Raw genomic sequence first — 22,871 nt, forward strand, 5'->3', positions numbered from 1 at the left:
GGGAAGGAGAGGAGGGTGTCAATGGGGAGGAAATGAGAAACATCTGTAACAAAAACAAATTAATACATAAAAAAGAAATAAAAAGAAAATCAATTGATGTAATCTAGCACATCAACAAGCTAAGGAAGAAAAATCATATGATCAATCATCTCAATAAATGCAGAAAAATCAGTGGACAAAATTCACCAACCATTCAGGATTTTAAAATCTCAATAAACTAGGAAAAAAGGGAAACTTTCTCACCTTGATAAAGACTATTGACCAAAAAAAAAAAAAAAAGCCTACAACTAACATTTTATTTAATGGTGAGAAACTCAAAGCTTTCCCACTACTATCAGATTCTAGGCAAAAAGATCTCCTCTCACCATTCCTTTCCAACATTATACTAAAGTCCTTAATGCAATAAAGCAAGTAAAGGAAATAGCAGGTATACAGATTGGAAATAAGACATAAAACTGTCTCTGTGTCAGTGGATTGAGTGTCATCCCCGGGACTGAGGTCCTGGTTCAATTCCCCATAAGGGCACATGACCAGGTTTCAGGCTCAATCCCGTATGGGACATGCAGGAGGCGGTCACTCGATAGTTCTCTCTCACATTGATGTTTCTATCTTTATCTCTTCTTCTCTCTCTAAAAATCAATAGAAATATATTTTTAAAGGTTCATGGAAGGAGACTTGACTTGGGGTGGTGAACACACAATACAATATACAGATTATATTATATTCTAATATTATAGAATTGTATACCTGAAACCTATATAATTTTGTTAACCAATATCATCCAAATAAATTCAATAAAATAAAATAATGAATAAAAACAAAATGCATTATACAATTACTTTTTATTCATGTTAAGAGTGGAGTTGAAATGGCACAGCTCATAGCAATGGCATTTGACAGGTACAATGCAATCTGTCTGTAAGCCTCTCTACTACCTGACCATCATGAGCCCCAAGATGTATTTTCTTTGTAGTGGCTGCCGGGACAGTGAGGATAATTCATGCTGTATCTCAGTTTGTTTTTGTCATAAACTTGCCTTTATGTGGCCCTAATAAAGTAGGTAATTTTTATTGTGATTTTCCTTGTGTCATGAAACTTACTGTGTAGACACTTAAAAGCTAGAGTTTGTAATCATTTGTAACAATGGGTTTATACCCCTGGCTACCTTCTTCTCCTTAATTATATCCTACATCTTCATTTTGGTCACTGTCTGGAAACGTTATCCAAAGCATTTGTCCAAAGCATTCAGGGGACTTATTCAAAACATTTGTCACTTGTCAACTCACATCACTGTAGTGATTTTGTTTTTTATGTCATGCATGTTTCTCTATGTATGACCTTTCCTTAGAACATTACTGGATAAGCATTTGTTTATTGTTGACTTTGCTATCACCAATCTTGAATACTGCTATTGATACATTAAGGAACAAAGACATGCCCTGGCTGGTTTGGCTCAGCGGTTAGAGCGTCGGCCTGCAGTCCAGAGAGACCCGGGTTCAGTTCCCACTAGGGGCACGTACCTCGGTTGCAGTTTGTCCCCAGCCCTGGTTGGTTATGCGGGTGGCAGCCACTCGATGTGTCCCTTTTACGTCAATGTTTCTCTCTCTCTCTCTCTCTCTCTCTCTCTCTCTCTCTCTCTCTCTCTCTCTCTCCTCCCACTCTATCTGAACAAAAAATGGGAAAAAGTGTCCTCAGGTGAGGATTAAAAAAAAGAAAGAAACAAAGACATAAGAGCAGCCATGAGAAGACGGAGCAAATGGATTGTGGGTTTTCGTGGGATCTCATAATGAATGGAGCAGATCTAGAGTACAAGATGCTTCAAGCTCACTAAGAACACTGACAGTCACGTGGTTGTCATCATTACTATGGTAAGAACTACTATTTGAGGAGATAGTCCAACAAAGGTGCATCTGTAGAAACTGTCAAGTCAGAGGTAACTATTTTGCCAACCACAGAGAATAAGTTGACTTCGTCTACTTCCAATGAAAACAGAGATGAGAATAGAGAGCTGAGCTGATGGTCAGACACAAACTTAATATTCAAATACCACTTTCTGGATGACATTTTCTGAGACCTGCTAATTGTAATTACTCTCAACTATAAATAAATACCTTAAAAATTGATAAATACTTCTCATAGTAAGCTTATTGATTTAATAAATAAAATGTAAGTTTGCATAAATCATCAATCATTAAAGTATATTTTTAAATTTCTATTTTAATTTTAGTTTAACTTAGAATAAGAGGAAAATCAACTATGTGTTACCTAATTTAGCCCTTAATTTAGAAGACTTTATTTTGGGCTTGGTCAGGTTAGGTTGCTGTTTTACTTTTGGGTTTAGATCTGAGTGATTGCAGGTAGAAAGAGAATTTTTTTAACACTACCAATACTTTAGATAAATACAGACCAGCGATTTTTTTTCTCTACCTCTCTGTTATTCTAAAAATAAAAACTTTACAATATTCGATTATTTGGTGTATTCTCAAAACAAAATAAAACAAAAGGCAAAGAAATGACAGGTGTTTCATAGGAGAATAATCACCCAGGAGGAGTGTTTAGCGGTCCTGTTTTCCTTGAATATGGTTTCCTGGTCAGGCAAAAGATTCTCCCAAGAGTTTATTCATCTGTGTTTGATATTATTGAATAAATATAGAGCCAAAAATTGTGAGGCATATTTAATTTACTTGAGGATTTCTACATTTGGAATAAAAAACTTTGTTGAAGTTACACAAAAGTTCATGTATTTGTTTCTACTTCTCTGTAAATAAAATCTGCTCAATTAAAGAAAACTAATGACTATGTTATTTGTCCTGTGCTTCTCCAGGGACTTTTCCAATAAGATCTCTAACTTAGTCTGTGTAAATAAATCAATAGTACTTCTTTCTAATGCTTTGTTATTCACCTGGAGGGGAATTTCTTCTTTACGTAATCATTGCTAACCACATTGTCCATTAAATACAGGGCTTCTGCAACACCAGAGTCTTCTGATTTTCCTCCTACTTTTGGGGGAATTACTTCCCTGTATCAGTTTACTGAGTTTTCTTCATCTGCTCAACTACACTTAGTGTTCCTCACAATTCCATCGGTAACCTATTCTCACTCTATATTCTGTCCCTAGGTGGCAGCCATTCCCATGGCTTTAATTACCATCTAAGAGCTAGGTGCTCTTTAAACTAAGGTACTATTTCTTGAGTTCCTAATCCACAAATCAAACTGCCCACTTACTTGGATGCTTCACAGGCATCTCCTACTCAACAAGTCTAAAACTAAAAATAAACTCCTCAAACCTACTCTTTCTTCAGACTCCTCAGTTACAATAAATGGCACCAATATTTCTTGAGTTGCTCGACCCCAAATCTGGAAATAATGGACTCCTTCTTCTCCCTCATCCCCAATATTTAATCAATCAGCAAGTCTTATTAATTTCACATTCTAAATACCTCTTAAATATGTCCCCTATTTCCTTCTATATTAGCATCATTCTTGTCTAAGGCTTCATATGCCATTTTAAGAATAAAATATTAAGTCACATAGTTGCCACTGCCTTTAAATTAAAATATTAATTCCTTTTCAAGGATTATCATGCCTTCCAAGACATGGCTTCCATCGCCCTCTGCAAACTCAGAATACGCTCTCTCCTTGAAATTCCAGAGTCAATTTTGTTTACTTTTCGTTACCTGAAAACTTCAGACCCTCTCGTCTCTGAAACTTTGCACTGGCTAATCATTCTGCCTAAAATATTTGTCCTGCATACTTTGTCTATTAATATCTATTCCTCAAATCTCAGTTTCAGTATCATTTTACCAGGGAAGTCTTCCCAGAATCTGGATCCAGGAAAGTTCCTTTCGTTGTATTTTTTTTTCTTATTTTTAAATGTGTTTTTATTGATTTTTTAGAGAGAAAAGTAAGGAGAGAGAGATCAGCTGTTTCCCAATGTGCCCTGATCTAGAATTGAACTAGGACCTCTCAGTCCATGGGACAACACTCAATCCACTGAGCGACACCAGCCGGGCCCATTTATATTATTTATAACACTCCCTATTACCACTTTGTAACATTAATCACATCCATACTTTCTTATGTCTTCCACATCACTTCTAAGTTCTATGTGAGGAGGGACTGTTGTTCGTGTTTATGGCTATAACATCAATAACAACAGTAGAGAAAATGATAAATAAATATTTATCATTAAATAAATGAATAAACCTAACAAAGTACAGTGATACCTCGGTTCTCGAACATAATTCGTTCCGGGAGGACGGTCGAGAACCGAATTGTTCGAGAACCGAAGCAATGAAACCAATAAGAAAGCGGACTCCACAAAGCGTGACTCTCTCTCTGCACTCACACTGATGACGCAAGCAAGGCGCGCTGGGCCGAATGAACGCCATTCGGCTCAACTCGGAAGTTCGAGTTCCAAATATTTGTTCGGATTCCGAGACAAAAGTTTCTCGAATCCTGATTTGGTCGAAAATAAAGGTGTTCGAGAACCGAGGTATCACTGTAAAAAAATAGCAACAGGTCATAGAATTAAAGAACTCCCCTTTTCTTTCTTCTTTTCTCTTATTAATTAATTTTCTCTGCCTATATCTCCTTAATTCTCTACAATGAAACCTACTGACGAGTTACTTTTGCAGATTTAGGCTAATTCAAATCCTGAGCTAATCTCAATTGATGCAAACTATAAATCTCTAATCTCAGCGCTCTCTAATACTCCTAGGTTTCCTGGACTCTTCATTACAACTCTTGCTCCTCTGTTGGCCCAGGAGCCTTCTCCATTGCTGAGAAAACCCACAATCCATGCCCTGGAAGATAGCCCTTAAATCACAGCATGCTCTGTGCCTGGCTTCTTGCCAACTCCCTAGGACTTCATTTCTGCCTAGATTCTTCCTCATTCATCTTAATAAACTGCCTGTCTGGTACTCCAGCCTCCCACAAAGGATATCAGGACAGGAAAACACTGGAATGATAGAATAATTTGTAGTGCTCTCTGTACTATTCACTGTGTTGCAGAAGAGCCCTCTAGGAGGAAAACAAGAAAAATTTCCCTTTAATCTCAGAGTAGTTGTGCTTCTTCTAAGCAATGAAATTGTTTTACTTTGTCATATATGCACTACATTTCATGTAACTGACCGTGCATCCCTATTTGTTTTTCAAACACTTCTGTTCACGTTACTCTCCTGTTTTTATCCTTGCTTATAAATTTTTGTTGTGTCTCTATTTGCCAAAAATTGACTTGAGACCAAACATAATTCTGCTGCTATTCTAAAGAATATTATTTTCCCTTGTTTCTGAACAAGAGATCATAAAATTCAGCTTTAAACAAATACAACTCTAAATAAAGATAGAGCCTTAAAAGTCTGAGGCCTCTATGATAATCCGAAAGCCAGAGTCTTAGTTTGTACATATCAAAGATAAAGCCAGGTTTCTCCGGAGAGATCTACTAGGTTTACATCAATAACTTGTCATGGGTCCTTTAAATGATGATCTCCCTCTCAGACAGACATGCTCCTGTTACAGGCAATTCAAAATAACTCCCTACACTTTTCTTTTATATTTGTATCTATTTTCCCATGATTTCTTAAGAAACTGATCCAAGAAAATGTAAATTTTCTTGTATCCAGGCAACTCAAGAAGAATAAAGGGCAAATATATTAAAAAAGACCTTCATCCCCAACAGCCCAAAGTTTGGAAGCATAGGTAGATGTGGATATTACCCTGGCCGGTTTGGCTTAGCGGTTAGAGTGTCAGACCGCGGACCAGAGAATCCTGGGTTCAGTTCCCTCTAAGGGCACGTACCTCGGTTGCAGTTTGTCCCTGGCCCTGGTTGGGATCATATGGGTGGCAGCCAGTCAATGTGTCTCTCTCACATCAATGTTTCTCTCTCTCTCTTCCTCCCTCTCTCCTTCTTGCTCTATCTGAACATGAATACAGAAGGTGTCCTCAGGTGAGGATAAAAAAATAAAAATAAAGCCCTGGCCGGTTTGGCTCAGCAATTAGAGCATTGGCCTGTGGTCCAGAGAGACCCGGGTTCAGTTGCCGCTGAGGGCATATACCTCGGTTGCAGTTTGTCCCTGGCCTTGGTTGGATCATGTGGGTGGCAGCCACTCAATGTGTCCCTTTCACGTCGATGTTTCTCTCTCTTCCTCTCTCTCCCTCCCACTCTACCTGAACAAAAAACAAAAAAATGTCCTCGGGTGAGGATAAAAATAATTAATTAATTAATTTAAAAAAATAAAAATAAAGCTACTGGCTTTACAACAGTCTGAAAATTCACTGAATTAATAAGAGAGAAATTTAAGTAATGGATAAACAGGGGGAAAAAAGTACTAAATAAGAATAAGGAAGCCTATGCACTCAGGTACAACATGTTGAACAAGTCATTTAAACTTTCTGGGATTCAGTTTTCTCATCCTTAAACCATATGCATGGAGGACACCAAGCAATTCTTTCACTGTTTTTCTCTTGGGAAAATCAATGTGATTTAAATATTTAGTCCCCGAGAGAAACTAATAATGGGCTGGGTATTTGTTATCTCTATGGCAGCAGTGGGCCACTCTCCTGTACCACTAATTAGTCTTTTCTCATTATAAAGAATCTCATACATAGCTTTGTCTTGGGCGGGAGAGGCATTAGTTACAGACATGATGACTAAGCTCTCTGAATTGCTCTTCTAAAAATGCACTTCCTGTGACTGAACAGGCAGGTAAGAAAGATGCTTTTAAATTACAAAACTGCCCTGTCACGTTTGCTTCCCTCTATCGCCCTCAATTCCTCTTTAATTTCTGTTCTTCTGTAAAATATTTGTCAGAATTGTTCTCTGTTTTGAAATGTTTTGTCCTTTTATTCTATACTATCTCTTTTCTATTCTAAAATCTGTTATTGAATTGTGCATTGTCTTGTAAAATTAATTCTACATACACACATACATTTTTTATATTTTCAATTTATCTCCTTAATGTAAAGATTTTTCAAGATTCACGTTTCTGACTTTTGTACTCTCCAACTTATTTTAAACTTTACTTTTCAATGTATAAAACAGCCATCTGGGATCAGCTATTCCCACCCTGTCTGAGTACCAAATTCTGCTTAAAATTAGAGGAAAAGAATCTGAATCCATGACCTCCAGGATTCAGATGTGGTTCCTCTTCTTCAGTATTACTTTCCTCCACATTTGAAGACTCCAGCCAGTCTGAGAGGATATGCACAGGCTCAAAGAGATTCTGGCCCCATGCCAGGGAATGTACAGCGGAGCTGGTGACTATAAGTTCTGAAATGGAACTGTTCGAGGATTGGCCAGGTTGTTTGAATAAACAGGTAGGGGCTGTGGAAGAGCAATATTCAATGAAAAAGAAATAGTCTTGTTTTTCTGTTTTGTTTTGTTTTTTAAGAATAGAAAGCCAATTTCATTTTAAATGATATAGAAACTCTGGGATAAATAGGGCCCTTTCAATTAGATTACAGTGATCCTATCAAATAATAATAATTCTAACTTTTTTCATGACTTTATTATGTAGGTGTAAAGCATTGTAGAGCAAGACTATTGGGCCGGAAGTTAAGCTGACTTCTAGTTCTGGCTCTGTGAATATATTGATATCATCACACTGACTAGCCATTTAACCGCACTGTGTTGTTTCTCTACCTGCAGAATGAAGTAACTTTGAGGTAATCTCCAAAGTTTCTTCCCACTTTTATACAAACCTATAATTCTAATAATCTTTTTTGTTTAATATGTATCTACATTTTCTGTTTGAAGTTGTGTCTCCCCAGGCCATGAATGACTAAAAGACTCCTGGGAGTATCACAAAATCACCAGTGTGTCCCAAGAAGGCAAATAAACCAAATGTGTGGTCTTTTTCTCCAAATAAGCTCTCTCAGGTCATCAGGACTTCTTCAACAGTGATACATATTAATTCCAGACGTTTGTAACAGAAAGGGTAGGTGGGGCTTTCTTTGCTTTTCTAAATACTCATATTGGATTATTTACCACGAAGTACAAATTTGTAGAGAAGATATTATTAAATTCAATACTCTATATCTTTGTGAGGGCTACTATTTTGTTTTGTTTTTTAATTTTTTTTAAATCCTCACCCAAGGATATTGTTCCATTTATCTTCAGATAGAGTGGGAGGGAAGGAAGGAAGGAAAGAGAGAGAGAGAAACATCAACATGAGAGAGACACATCAATTTGTTGTCTCCTGCATGACCCCAACCAGGGCCAGAGACTGAAATCACAAACTTGATCGGAATCAAATTTGTGACTGTTTGGTCCACAGGCTAATGCTCTAAGTGCTGAGCCAAACTAGCCAGGGCTTTTTTTTTTTTATGTGAACAATTTTGTATCTATTTCTAGGAAATTCATTCAACAAATATCTCTTGAACTTTTTTTATGTATTAGCCACTGTTTCAGGAGGGTGATATAGTGTTGGACAAAGCAGAAAGGGTCTCTAAATCATAAACTTTAATATTACATTTATGAAAAGCTATAAATGTTAGAACTAGGGTAAGAAAAATTCTGTCTGGAGTCTAATGCAGTGTTTTTAATCAATTACTTTCTAATATTTTAGAGGTGACTCACCTGTCAGTTAGGTAAACCACTGTGTTCAACTACCCACTCCATTCTACCAACCCCAATGCCACATCCATTATATGTATGCTTAAAGTCTTAACTTTTCTTCATATGACTATATTCCCTACAGCTTTATTATTACTTTCTATCTTTCCAGTAAAAATATACCTAAAGCAGTGAATGAACACTCAATAAATTTCATGCTCTTAAATGTTCATAATGTATTAACATGTGCTGGTTTAAATCACAACAGACAACATAAGCAAAGATATGCAATGTTCCACCAATGCCTCTTTTCATTATCATTTAATCCTTCTTGTTTCTTCTTCAGGATTCTTCTTGTTCCTTCTCCTGGCCCTCCTTTTATTCTCTTACTCTCTTTCCAATGTATCTTCATTCATCCTCTTCCTTTAGGTCTTCTTTCTTGCCTGGTCCTTAGACATGCTGCTGACTAACTCCATCACATTGATGACACTCATAGTTCCACACTTTGTTATGATTGTCCCATTTTTAAATGATTAATGATCATAAATATATTAAATTATGTGTTATAAATAAAAGTCTTGTGTCTTCAGTTAATAGGTTCATGTAACATAGGATTTTCCTCTTTAAAATACTAAATTATCATTCAGACTCCAAGACAAATGCCATTTATCAGTATCAACTTAATAGTAATAGAAATTTCCAAATCTGAAAAATTGTCAGATATTTTTATTGCTTTTATGAGATGAAACATCAACTTTAATCATGTGAGTCGTGAAGTATTGGGTTTATATGTGTTATCTTAGAATAAAACAATTTATCTTAAGTAGTCAACATGATTCTTCAGCTTCACCTTTATTTTTCCAAAGACACTGAATTGGAAGGTGAGCTTAGGAAGTCACCAAACAACTGCTTAGCAGAGATGAGGGTATTGCTGCGAAGTCTTTCAGAATTTATTCCAGATGGCCACCCCCGATCAAAGTGAAACAGTGGAAATGTTTTGTTAGTTACCTGGACAGAATGCCCCAAGAAGTTTCAGCTTCATGATAGTTTTATACAAAGTCCAAGAAGTTTAATCAGGACCCTTTACTTATTATTTAGCTATATTCTACTATTAGTAATCTCACATATGAATCAATTTCTGACAGTTTATGAAAATGGCCAATTGGATAAGAAAAGCATGAGTCCTTGACTTCCTCGGTTGGTTTGTCTTCTAATAATTCAGTGATTCCTTGTTTTCAAACATCCTTAATAAACCATTCCTTCAACTCTCTGTACTCTTTGATGTTTTTATCAAAAAAAATTCTACTGTAAATAAATGTGTACTGAAAGAGTTTTCAAAATCTAAAGGGTATTTTTAATATTTTTTTATTTTTAAATTAGAGCTAATGTACAATATAGCTTCAGGTGTAGAACCCAGTGATTAGACATTTATATAACTTACAGAGTGATAATCCCAATAAATCTAGTACTCACCTGACACCATACATAATTATTACAATATTATTGACTATATTCCCTATGTTGTACTATACATCTCCTTGACTATTCTGTAACTACCTATTTGTATTTCTTAATCTCTTCACCTTATTCACCCATACTCCCAAACCCCTTCCATCTAGAAACCACCAAAATGCTCTCCATATCTATGAGGCTGTTAACTGCTTGTTCATTTATTTTATTTTTTTGGATTCCACATATAAGTGAAATCATATGGCATTTGTCTTTCTCTGTCTGATTTGTTTCACTCAGCATAATACCCTGTGGGTCATCCATGCCGATGCAGATAGCAAAAATTTTTTGTTTTTTATGGTTTAATACTTCATTGTATGTATGTACCACTTTCCTATCTTGGCTTTCATATCTTGGTTATTGCCAACAATGCTATAATAAACATATAGATGTATATATCTCTTCAATTTAGTATATGGGTTTCTTCAGATAAATACCCAGAAGTAAAATTTCTGGGTCCTTTTTTTGCCTCTTGTTATAGCGTTTGTTTTAAGGTCTGTCCAGTATAAGTATTGCTACCCCAGTTTTTCTGTTTATTTGTTTCCATTTTCATAAAATATCTTTTTACATCCCTTTACTTTTAATCTGTGTGTCTCTTTTGACCTGAAAGATGATTTTTTTAAGCTCTAAAATATCAAAGTCAACTACTGTTATTTAAAATTTTTGACTATGCAATTGGTTTACTTTCATTGTACTTAATATTAGTTAAAAATCTTCCTAATACTACTTATTATAAACTGTTTATTAACATTTATTTTAATAACTGTGTTACATTGCATAATATACATATAATAGATTTAAACCAAGTGTTTGGCATTTAAGTTGTTCAAAGTTTTACCACTATAAAATATGATGAAAATTTTTGTGGTAAAACCTTTTTCTATATAAATAGAATTTCATAAGAAGTATTATTGAATCAAATGGTATAGAGTCAAGATTCTTGATACATGATTTCAAATGTTTTTTAATGTTTGAATCATTCTATATTACCTCCAGCAATGTATGATGGTGGTTATTTCACTGAAACATTGCCAGTTTTGATAATAATTATTGTAAAACTATTTTCTAATTTAATAGGAAAATAAAAGGAAGAACTATATCTATATATCCATACATAAACAATTCATAAATATATACTTTACATTTCTGAATTCCCTCTCATTATTTGTCCATTCATCTATCAGGTCTTGAAGGTTTTACTGAGTGGTTTGAACTCTTTTTTTATATTATGAAGATATCAACCTTTGGTCTCTCTATTGCATTTCACATTCAAGTATGATTAATGTGTTGGTTTGTGGTAGATTGTTTTTAAGCTTGTACAGGAAAGAGCCTTCAGAGATGCTTTAACTGTTATTATACATTTTTACACTCATATCCAATTGTCATTTAATTTATTATTCTTGATTATATTTTTTAAAAATTGTCTATTTTTTTAAAAACAATTTCTTTCCTTTATTGAATTTAGAGAGAGAGGAGAGAGATAGAAACATCAATGAGAGAGAACATCAATTGGCTGCCTCCTGCATGCCCCCCACTGGGGATTTGGCCCACAATTTGGGCATGTGTCCTGACCAGGAATCTTGGTGCGTGGGTCGATGCTCAATGACTGAACCACACCTGCAGGCTTAAAAACATTTTTATATGCTTATATACACTCTCCCAGTTTTCTGTGATTCAATATTTATTTTGTTTTAAATATTTATTATTTTCATTCACCTGAACTCTGAGTTTATTTTTCGCTTTCTTTTTCAACTTCTTAAGTTGCCTGATTAGTTCATGTATTTAAATAAATGAGAATATCTAAAGCAACAGATTGCCTCTAAGTACAACTTTGATCATACTACATTAATTTTTTATAACCTGGGTTCCCATTATTTTGTAAATAGTTTACTATCAATTAAATAAAATATTTGTTTCTAACCAATTTTTTTTCTTCTCTTTTTAAAACTGTTTTATAGAATGTATTGGGGTGACATTGGTTAATAAAATTACATAGGCTTTAGGTGGACATTCTATGATACATCATCCGTATATTATATCGTGTCTTCACCACCCCAAGTCATCTCCTTCCATCACCATTTAATGCCCTTTCTCCTCCTGCACATTCCTCCACCCCCCTTTCCCTCTGGTAAACACCATACTGTTGTCTGTGTCTCTAAGTTGCAGGGGATTTTTTGGCTTAACCTCTTCACCTTTTTCACAAGTCCCTAGGCTGCCTCCCCTCTGACAGCTGTCAGTCTGTTCTCTGTATCCATGAGTCTGTTTCTATTTTGTTAGTTTATTTTGTTTCTTAGATTCTCATATAAGTAAAATCATATGGTACTTATCTTTCTCTAACTGGCTTATTTCACTTAGCATCCTACTCTCCATCTCTATCCATGCTGTTGCAAAAGATAAGATTTCCTCTTTTATGGCTGAGTAGTATTCCATTGTATAAATGTACCACTGTTTTTTTATCCACTCATCTACTGATGGGCACTTGGGCTGCTTCAGATCTTGGCTATTGTAAATAATGCTATGAACAGAGGGATGCATGTATTCATTCAAATTAGTGTTTCAGGTTACTTTGGATAAATTCCTGAAAGTAGAATTGCTGAGTCATAGGGTAGTTCCATTTTAATTTTTTGAGGTAGCTCCATACTGCTCTCCACAGTGACTGCACCAATCTCTATTCTCACCAACAGTGCACGAGGATTCCCTTTTCTCCACATCCTCACCAACGCTTGCTGTTTGTTGATTTATTGACGATAGACATTCTGGCAGCTGTGAGGTAATATCTCAGTATGGTTTTAATTTGCAGGTCTCTGATGATAGTGACATTAAGCATAATTTTATATGTCTATTGGCCATTTGTATGTCCTCTTTGGATGTGTCTATTCACATCCTTTGCCCTTTTCTTAATTGGATTGTTGATTTTTGGTGTTGGGTTTTATACGTTATCAATTTTGGATATTAACCCCTTATCAGGTGAATATGTTCTTCCATTCAGTGAGTTGTCTTTTCATTTTGTTAGTAGTTTCCTTTGCTGTACAAAAACTTTTTAGTTTGATGTAGTCCCGCTTACTTTTTTCTTTTGTTTTCCTTGCCTGAAGAGATGTATCAGAAAAAAATATTGCTATGAGAAATGTTCAAGATTTTACTGCCTGTGTTTTCTTCTAGAATTTTCACAATTTTGAGTCTAACATGTAAGTCTTTTATCCATTTTGAGTTTATTCTTATGTATGGTGTAAGATGATCTAGTTTCATTTTTTGCACATATTTGTTCAATTTCCTCAACACCATTGATTGAATAGACTACCTTTTCCCCATTGTATGTTTTTGTCTCCTTTGTCAATATTTAATTGACCATAAAGTCATGTGTTTATTTCTGGGCTCTCTGTTCTGTTCCATTGATTCATATGTCTGTTTTTATGCCAGTACTATGCTGTTTTGATTACTATAAACTTGTAGTATAGTTTGATATCAGGTAGCGTGAGACCTTTGTTCTTTCTCAAGATTGTTGTGGTTAATCAGAGTCTTTTGTGGTTCCATATACATTTTTGGAATATGTGTTCTAGTTCTGTGAAATATGCTATTGGTATCTTGATAGGAATTGCATTGAATCTATACATTACTTTAGTTATATGGACATTTTAATAATGTTAATTGTTTATATTCATGAACACAGTATATACTTCCACTTATTTGTATCTTCTTCCATTTCTTTCTTCAGTGTCTTATAATTTTCTGAGTACGTCTTTTACATCCTTGGTTAAATTTATTCCTAGGTTTTTTATTGGATGTAATTGTTAATTAGATTGTTTTCTTAGTCTCCCTTTCTGATAGTTCATTATTGGTGTATATAAATGCAACTGACTTCTGGATATTTATTTTGTATCCCGCTACTTTATTAAATTTATTTATTAGTTCTAATAGTTTTTTGGTTGGGCTAGTAGATCTCCCATGATAGGGAGGCACCAGTCAGGTTCATGGGAAAGTGGGTGGAATGGCTCTTGCCCCAAAGTCACACAGCTCAGTCACTGACACTCCCTGAGTCTCCCCAGACCTCTACATCCTGGCCCAGGCAGCTGACTCCTCAGCAGGGCTCAAGCTCAGCAGGGTAAGGCTACAGGGATTTCAGAAGGTGGAGCTATTGCATTTCCCCAGGCTGATGCTGCCTTAAGGGGAGTGCCCCACCCTCAAAAAAACAGTGTCTCAAGTATAGGAAAGGGAATTGGCATAGGAATACTGTTAGTTTCTCTTCAGCTCTCTCCCCAGAGCCACAAACCCCAGTCTCTCCTTACACAACTCTAGTCTACTCTGCCCTCACTCTGCCGGAGCCCAGAGTGAGTTGCTACAAATTGTTTTTGTGTACCAGCTCATTAAGAGAGCACCTGTGTTCTAGCAGACTTTCATCTCTCCCTGGCGCACAGAGTCTCCACTGATTTTCAGTCAGATATGTAGGGGCCTCTTCCTTGTTCTGGTGCTCTTGGCTGGAGAGCCTGGCTTGAGGTTGAAACCCCATGCTTCTCAGGGAGAACCTTTGCAGCTGAGATCTCCCTCCAGAATCTCAGCAACTACCTATAGGAGCTGAGGGAGCAGGGCCAGCCCTTTTCACATCAGCACCCTTTCTTCTAGTCTCAATATGGCTTCTTCTGTAAATCCTTGATTATAAGACTTCTCTTCAACTAGTCTTCAGCTGGTTATTCATGTTAATTGCTCTATATTTTAGTTGTACTTCCAGTTTGGTCCTAAAAGAAAGTGAGTGTAACATCCACCTACTCCACTGCCATCTCCTTATTGACCACTTTTAAATGATCAACATTTTAACACATTATTTTCATTATCTAAAAGGTTATACCTTTTTTTCTTTTTTTTCAGATCACTTCAGAGTTTTCCCTTCTTTATGATTCAATGGACCAAGTAAATGGCTCTGTTGTAACTGATTTTGTGTTACTGGGACTTGCACACTCTTTGGGAATGCGGGTTTTTCTTTTTTTTCTCTTCTCTTTATTCTATGTGGGAATTATCCTGGGAAACCTCTTCATTGTGTTCACAGTTATTTTTGACTCTCACTTACACTCTCCCATGTATATTCTGCTGGCCAACCTATCACTCATTGACCTGGGTCTTTCATCTACCACAGTTCCTCGGACAATATCTGATATATTCAGTGATTGTAAAATCATTTCCTTCCACAGCTGCATGATACAAATGTTCTTTATTCATGTCATGGGAGGAACGGAGATGGTGCTGCTCATAGCCATGGCATATGACAGGTACACTGCAATCTGCAAACCTCTCCACTACCTAACTATTATGAGTCCCAAAATGTGCATGCAGTTGATAGTGGTTGCTTGGGTTATTGGAGTGATTCATGCTGTTTCTCAGTTTGTTTTTGTCATAAATTTACCTTTCTGTGGCCCTAATAATGTAGGGAGCTTTTATTGTGATTTTCCTCGGGTCATTAAACTTGCATGCATGAACACTTATAGACTAGAATTTGTGGTCATTGCCAACAGTGGCTTCATATCAATGGGAACCTTCTTTTTCTTAATTATATCATACATCTTTATTCTGGTCACTGTCAGAAAACATTCTTCAAAGGATTTGTCTAAAGCATTCTTCACTTTGTCAGCTCATATCACTGTAGTGGTTTTGTTTTTTGTTCCATGCATGTTTCTGTATGTGTGGCCTTTCCCTACCAAGTCATTGGATACATTTTTGGCCATTGTGGACTTTGTCCTCACTCCTGTCTTAAATCCTGCCATCTATACTTTAAGGAATAGAGAGATGAAAGTGGCAATGAGAAGACTGACTACTCAAGTTGTAAGTTCAGGGAAATGACGTAATATATTTCATTGATAAGAGCACAAGATGAATGTCATGGATAAAAAGGACCCTCATGATCACCATAAACACTATGGAATGTATACAATTTCATTACTGCCTTTGAAAAACTGAGAAGTCTACACACAAAAAAAAAGAGGTATTAAATCAAGAATTTTATTTTCAGATAGAGTTGCAATTTTTGTTATTTATAAAAATAGTGTAATGTGTTTCAATCTAACCTACAAAACTAAATTGTAGTTACCATCAATGACTACATTCAATTTTCAGTGTGTATGTAAATATATACATGTATATATACATGGTTTCCCTTTATCACTGGAAATCTATTAATATTTCTTATGGAAATTATGTGAATCCAATGGATAAAATATGAATTTGTATAAATCAGCAGACATTAAAATCAAGGAAGAAACAATTCTCACCCTAACTGTACTTTAAGTTAGATAAATAGGAAGGCAACACTATATTACAACTCTTAAAAGTTTTTCAGTCTTTGATTGTCAATGTGTTTTGGACCCTGTTATTTTATAAATAGACTCTAGTACTTTGCATTATGTAAAATTTGCCTGTGTTCCATTTTTTCCAATATCAAATTTCTGTTGCCTTTGTAGTCTTCCCTAAAGTATCTCTTGATTCACTCTTTTAAAGTATCTACAATTCTAAACATATTTGAAGAAACTTATTACCTGGAAGAGGAAGGTACTCCACTCAGATCTTAGCTTATTTAATGTGCCTGTTCTTAAGCTAGGGTACTTAGGACTAAGAAGATGACACATTTTTCAGGTAAAATCTGGAAAGTCTAGTGGTCAAGGAGCACAACAGAGAGATCACTTGGATGTATTTCTATGACTGGTTGAAGGAGCATTAATTGTGACAACTTGGTTCAGTTTTAACTTCTGCATAGTAAAGATGCTCAATAAAATGATAAATGATAAGAAGTGAGACTTTATTATTAAGATATTTCTCCTATATTTTCTCCAAAATAGGTCATCATTGTAATAAACTATCACCTTTTTAAAAAAAAATTTTTTTTTGTCGATCTTATTTTTATGTATTTATTTATTTATTTTATTCTCATCCGAGGACATTTTTCCATTTTTTTGTTCGGATAAAGTGGGAGGGAGAGAGAGGAAGAGAAACATCGATGTGAAAAGGACACATTGAGTGGCTGCCACCCACACAACCCAACCAGGGCAGGGGACACACTGCAACTGAGGCACGTGCCCTTAGCGGGAACCCAACGCGGGTCTCTCCGGACCACAGGCTGATGCTCTAACTGCTGAGCCAAACTGGCCAGGGTGCTCTCCTCTCTTTATACAATCTAAAGCATTATTATTTTTTTGTCTTATTAACCCATCTGGATTTTAACTCTACACTTTATCTTATGTAATTGTTTACCATGATTCTTAAAAAATTTACCTTTGCCCTGGCTGGTTTGGCTCAGCAATTAGAGCGTTGGCCTGTGATCCAGAGAGACCCAGGTTTGGTTCCCGCTAAGGCACGTACCTTGGTTGCAGTTTGTCCCCGGCCTTGATTGGTCATGCGGGTGGCAGCCACTTGATGTGTCCCTTTCATGTCGATGTCTCTCTCTCTCTCTTCCTCCCACTCTATCTGAACAAAGAATAGAAAATGTCCTCGGGTGAGGGAAAAAAAAATTTACTTTTACCCAAGTCCAGAGAAACAAAGAAGAAACATTCTCTTATGGGCTTGGGAGTGGCTCTTGTAAAAAAGAGTCCATTGCTGAAAACTCAAAGTTTACAGTATAGTGACTTTCTGTTGGCTGAGCTATGGCAGTCTCCAATTAGCTGATGTTACTGGGAAAGGAGGAAACTTTTTTAAAAAAGTCATCTTTAAACTTAAGTAGGAAAAAAATCTAAGTGAGCCGTGAAATTGTGACAATAGCCCTTAACTCAAGAAAATTATTTTGAGAATCATCTTTTGAAACTATAAGAATTAGTCTCAGTACTCAAATTTAAATCTAGCTATTTCCAGATCTCTTCACCTACCTCTGGTCACTTTTATAAATGGCTCTCGATTAACCAAGTAACTTATTAAAAAGGGCAATTTGTATATATTTTATTTTCTTGGAAATTTTATGCTACAAAAAAAATATGTAAATAGACACCTCTCTAAAAATAACATAAAAATGGCCAAGAGACATATGAAGAAATGCTCAATGTCACTAATCATCAGAGAGATGCAAATTAAAACAACAATGAGGTATCACCTCACACCTGCCAGAATGGCCGCCATCAACAAATCATCAAACAACAAGTGTTGGCGAGGGTGTGGAGCAAAGGGGACTCTAGTACACTGCTGGTGGGAATGCAGACTGGTGCAACCACTATGAAAAACAATATGGTGTTTCCTCAAAAAATTAAAAATTGAACTTCCATTTGACCCAGTGATCCCACTTCTAAGAATATATCCTAAGAAGCCTGAAACACCAATCAGAAAGAATATGTGTACCAATATGTTCATAGCAGCACTGTTTACAATCGCTAAGATCTGGAAACAGCTCAAGTGCCCATCAGTAGATGAGCAGATAAAATAGTGGTGGTACATATATACAATGGAACACTATGCAGCTGTAAGAAAGAAAGATCTTGTATCATTTGAGACAACATGGAGGGACCTCAAGAGTATTATACTAAGCAAAATAAACCAATCAGAGAAAGACAAATACCACATGATCTCACTTATTTGTGGAATATAATGAACAAGGTGGGCTGATGAACAAAATAGACCAGAGACATAGAAAGGAGTATGGTTCAGACTGACAAACCTCAGAGTAGGGGAGTGGGGGGGTGGTGGTGGATGAGATGAACCAAAGAACTTTTATGCATTTATGCATAACCAATGGACATAGACAATAATGCTAAGGGGGTGGGGGTCGGGATGGGGAGGAGGATGTCTGGGGGGGAAAGGAGAAACATCTATAACAAAAATAAATTAATAAAATTGGGGGGAAAAAGAGAATATATGTAAAAGGAAAATCTGTTCTCCTATTTGCCCTGCAAATTGCTGTAGTCTCTTCTAGTTATGAAAGAGGTAGGTGGAATGATAAAAGTGAAATATATTAGCAGAACTAAACAAATTGTAGCATTTTGTTGACAATAAGATGATTCTATAGTAAGAGTCCATTCCACATAATTCAACTGTGCGTGTGTCTTCAGGAAAAAATGAAAGGATTCCATGAGGTCAACATTAATTTAGAAAGTTATATGAATAATATGAGCAAGGATAGTGCTTATGTTATACAACTGAGTATTAATAGGTCAAGTCTATCTCCTAAATTTTCTGAGCTAATCTATTCTTTTCACTATTTGAGGATCTTATTCCCCATACTTCCCCAAAGCCATTCTTTTTACCTACCTCTTTCCCTCAATCCTACAATCCCAATGACACTTAATTTGGAACATGTCTTTCACATAAAGAAGAAAATCATACTCAGAGTTGTGAGAATTTTTTAGAGAGCTTTTGGTAAAGCAAAAACTCATTTTAAAAACAGGCTCTGAGATTTTGAATGACATATTCAAATTTACATGGTGAATTTGAAGAGAGGTAAAAGGTGATTAAGACAAAATAAAAATAATAATAATAACAGTCTAATGGTTCGTTAATCCATTCAGTCACTCTGTGTCTTTTGATTGGATAATTTACTTTTTTACATTAGATATATGAGAACTAATTACTGCCATTTTATTCAATGTTTTCTGATTTTCATAGTTTCATTCCCCTTCTTCCTCTCTTGCTGTCTTCCTTTATGACTTGATCATTTTTTGTAGTGTTTTGCTTTGAATTCTTTCATCTTTTGTGAATCTACTACACAAAATTACCTTCATCTCAAGTGCACATGGATATTCACAGCATTTGATCATTCATTAATTCTCAAAGAAAGCATCAGTGTCACAAAGTAGAAATATTACAAAAAGTATTTTCTGATAATAATGTAATAAAATTGTAAGTTGAAAATAAATTTCAGGAAAAAAGAGCCCATCAATCTTGAAATTTAGGTCTCACTCCACACTAGGATGAAAGTGAAAATACAAAAATAAATATAAACTTTCTGCATAGTGATAATAGAGCAGTACATATCAATATATCTGGTCCAGCTGGTATAGCTTAATGGTTGAGTGTCGACCCATGCACCAAGAGGTCACCAATTAGATTCCCAGTTAGAACACATGCCCAGGTTGTGGGCCTGATCCCCAGTGAGGGGCATGCAGGAGGTGGCAATCAATATTCTCTTTCATTGATGGTTCTCTCTCTCTTTCTCTCTCTCTCTCTCTCTCCATCTCCCTTTTTTCTCTCTAAAATCAATAAAGAAAAAAAACTTTTTTAAAGATATCTGATATATAGTCAAAGTAGTAATCAGAGGAAAACCTGTAGCATTAAACACATTTATTAATTAAAAAAAAAAGAATTAAAGAAATAAAATAAATTGCCTATTCAAAAATTTTAAAAGAAATCAAAAAGTAAATAAACTACAAGAAAAGGGGGAAAAAACAAGATAGCAATAGAAATTAGTATAAAAAAGGCTGGCTGTTTTGCCTCAGAGTTTAGAGCGTCGACCTGGGGACCAAAGAGTCACAGGCTCGATTCTGGTCAAAGGCATGTACCTTGGTTGCGGTTTGGTCCCCAGCACTGGTTGGGCTCATGTGGGGGTTTCTCACATTGATGTTTCTCTTTCTCTCTCTCTCTTCCTCCCTCTCACTCTATCTAAAAATAAATGAAAAAATATCCTCAGGTGAGGATTAAAAAAAAGAACTTGAAAAAAAATAAATTAGTATAAAAACATACATCAAATCAATATACCAAAATATTTATTATTTTTTAAAAATCTACAAACTGGACAATTATAGTTTTATCAAGAATAAAAAAACTTGAACAGACCAATAACAACAGAAGAAATTGAAGATGTAATCAGGACTCTCCCAGCAAACAAAAGCCCAGGTCAGGATGGCTTCACGGGGGAGTTTTACCGGACATTCAAAGAAGAACTAATACCCATTCACCTCAAACTATTTCAAAAATTTCAAGAAGAAGGAAGACTTCCAAACTCGTTTTAAGAGGCCAGCATAATTCTCATTCCAAAACCAGAAAAAGACACAACAAAGAAAGAAAACGACAGGCCAATATCCCTGATGAACATAGATGCCAAAATCCTGAACAAAATACTAGAAATCGGATCTAGCAATACACCAAAAAAATTATTCACCATGACCAAGTGGGATTCATCCCAGGGATGCAAGGCTGGTACAATATTCGCAAATCAATAAATGTGATACACCACATAAATAAAATGCAGAATAAAAACCACATGATCATATCAATAGATGCCGAAAAAGCATTTGACAAAATCCAGCATCCATTTCTGATAAAAACACTCAGCAGTGTGGGAATAGAGGGATCATATCTCGACATAATAAAGGCCATATATGAAAGACCTACAGCCAACATCATTCTCAATGGGCAAAAACTAAAAGCATTTCCCTTAAGAACAGGAACAAGGCAAGGATGCCCACTTTCGCCACTCTTATTTAACATAGTACTGGAAGTCTTAGCCACAGCAATCAGACAGGAAGAAAAAAATAAAAGGGATCAAAATTGAAAAGGAGGAAGTGAGATTGTCATTATTTGCAGATGACATGATACTATACATACAAAACCCCAAAGACTCCATCAAAAGTTTACTAGACTTAATAAATGAATTTGGCAAAGTAGCAGGATACAAAATTAACATCAAGAAATCGATGGCATTCTTATACACCAATCATGAACTCACAGAAAGAGAAACTAAGAAAACAATTCCATTTACCATTGCGGCTAAAAAATTGAGATACCTAGGAATAAACTTAACCAAAGAAATAAAGGACCTATTTGCAGAAAACTACAGGTCGTTGAAAAAAGAAATAGAGGAAGATATAAAAAAGTGGAAGCACATACCTTGTTCATGGATTGGAATAATTAACATCATTAAAATGTCTATATCACCCAAAGCAATCTATAGATTCAACGCAATCCCCATCAAAATACCAATGGCATACTTCACAGAATTAGAACAATTATTTTGAAAGTTCATATGGAACCAAAAAAGGCCTCGAATAGCCACAACAATCTTGAAAAGGAAGAACAAAGTTGGAGGGATCACATTACCAGATTTCAGGTTATACTACAAAGCCACTGTAATCAAAACAGCCTGGTACTGGCACAAGAACAGGCATATAGACCAGTGGAACAGAACAGAGAACCCAGAAATAGACCCAAGGCAATATGCTCAATTAATATTTGACAAGGGTGGCAAGAGCATACAGTGGAGTAAGGACAGCCTCTTTAATAAATGGTGTTGGGAAAATTGGACAGCTACTTGCAGAAAAAGGAAACTAGACCATCAATTTACACCCTACACAAGAATAAACTCAAAATGGATAAAAGACTTAAATGTGACTCATGAATCCATAAAAATCCTAGAAGAGACTGTAGGCAACAAAATTTCAGACATCATACGCAGCAGAATTTTTACTGACACATCACCTAAGGCAATAGAAACAAAGGAGAAAATGAACACATGGGACGACATCAAACTCAAAAGCTTCTGCACAGCGAAAGATACAATCATCAAAACAGAAAGGCTACCCACTGTATGGGAGAGCATGATTGCCAATGATATATCAGATAAGGGGTTAATTTGCAATACATATAGAGTGCTTGTACAACTCCACAAAAGGAAGACAAAGAATCCAATTAAAAAATGGGCAGAGGAACTAAATAGACATCTCTCCGAACAGGACATACAAATGGCTAAGAAACATATGAAGAAATGCTCATCATCACTAGTCATCAGAGACATGCAAATTAAAACAACGAGGTATCACTTCACACCTGTCAGAATGGCCACCATCAACAAATCATCAAACAACAAGTGTTGGCGAGGGTGTGGAGAAAAGGGAACTCTAGTGCACTGCTGGTGGCA

At 35.8% G+C, this 22,871-nt stretch overlaps 1 protein-coding gene and 1 pseudogene across 1 annotated transcript; both read left to right on the forward strand.

The window, feature by feature from the left end:
- Nucleotides 1–829: 829 nt before the first annotated feature.
- Nucleotides 830–1,787, forward strand: LOC118619803 (annotated as a pseudogene).
- Nucleotides 1,788–14,947: 13,160 nt separating this feature from the next.
- Nucleotides 14,948–15,889, forward strand: LOC118619870 (olfactory receptor 4F17-like). The gene has a single exon (XM_036246715.1). It carries the CDS (start codon nucleotides 14,957–14,959, stop codon nucleotides 15,887–15,889), a length of 933 nt encoding a protein of 310 aa, XP_036102608.1. The 5' UTR covers nucleotides 14,948–14,956.
- The last annotated feature ends 6,982 nt before the right edge of the window (nucleotides 15,890–22,871 follow it).

The sequence above is a fragment of the Molossus molossus genome, unplaced genomic scaffold, assembly GCF_014108415.1.
Source record: "Molossus molossus isolate mMolMol1 unplaced genomic scaffold, mMolMol1.p scaffold_m16_p_1, whole genome shotgun sequence".
Taxonomy (NCBI): domain Eukaryota; kingdom Metazoa; phylum Chordata; class Mammalia; order Chiroptera; family Molossidae; genus Molossus; species Molossus molossus.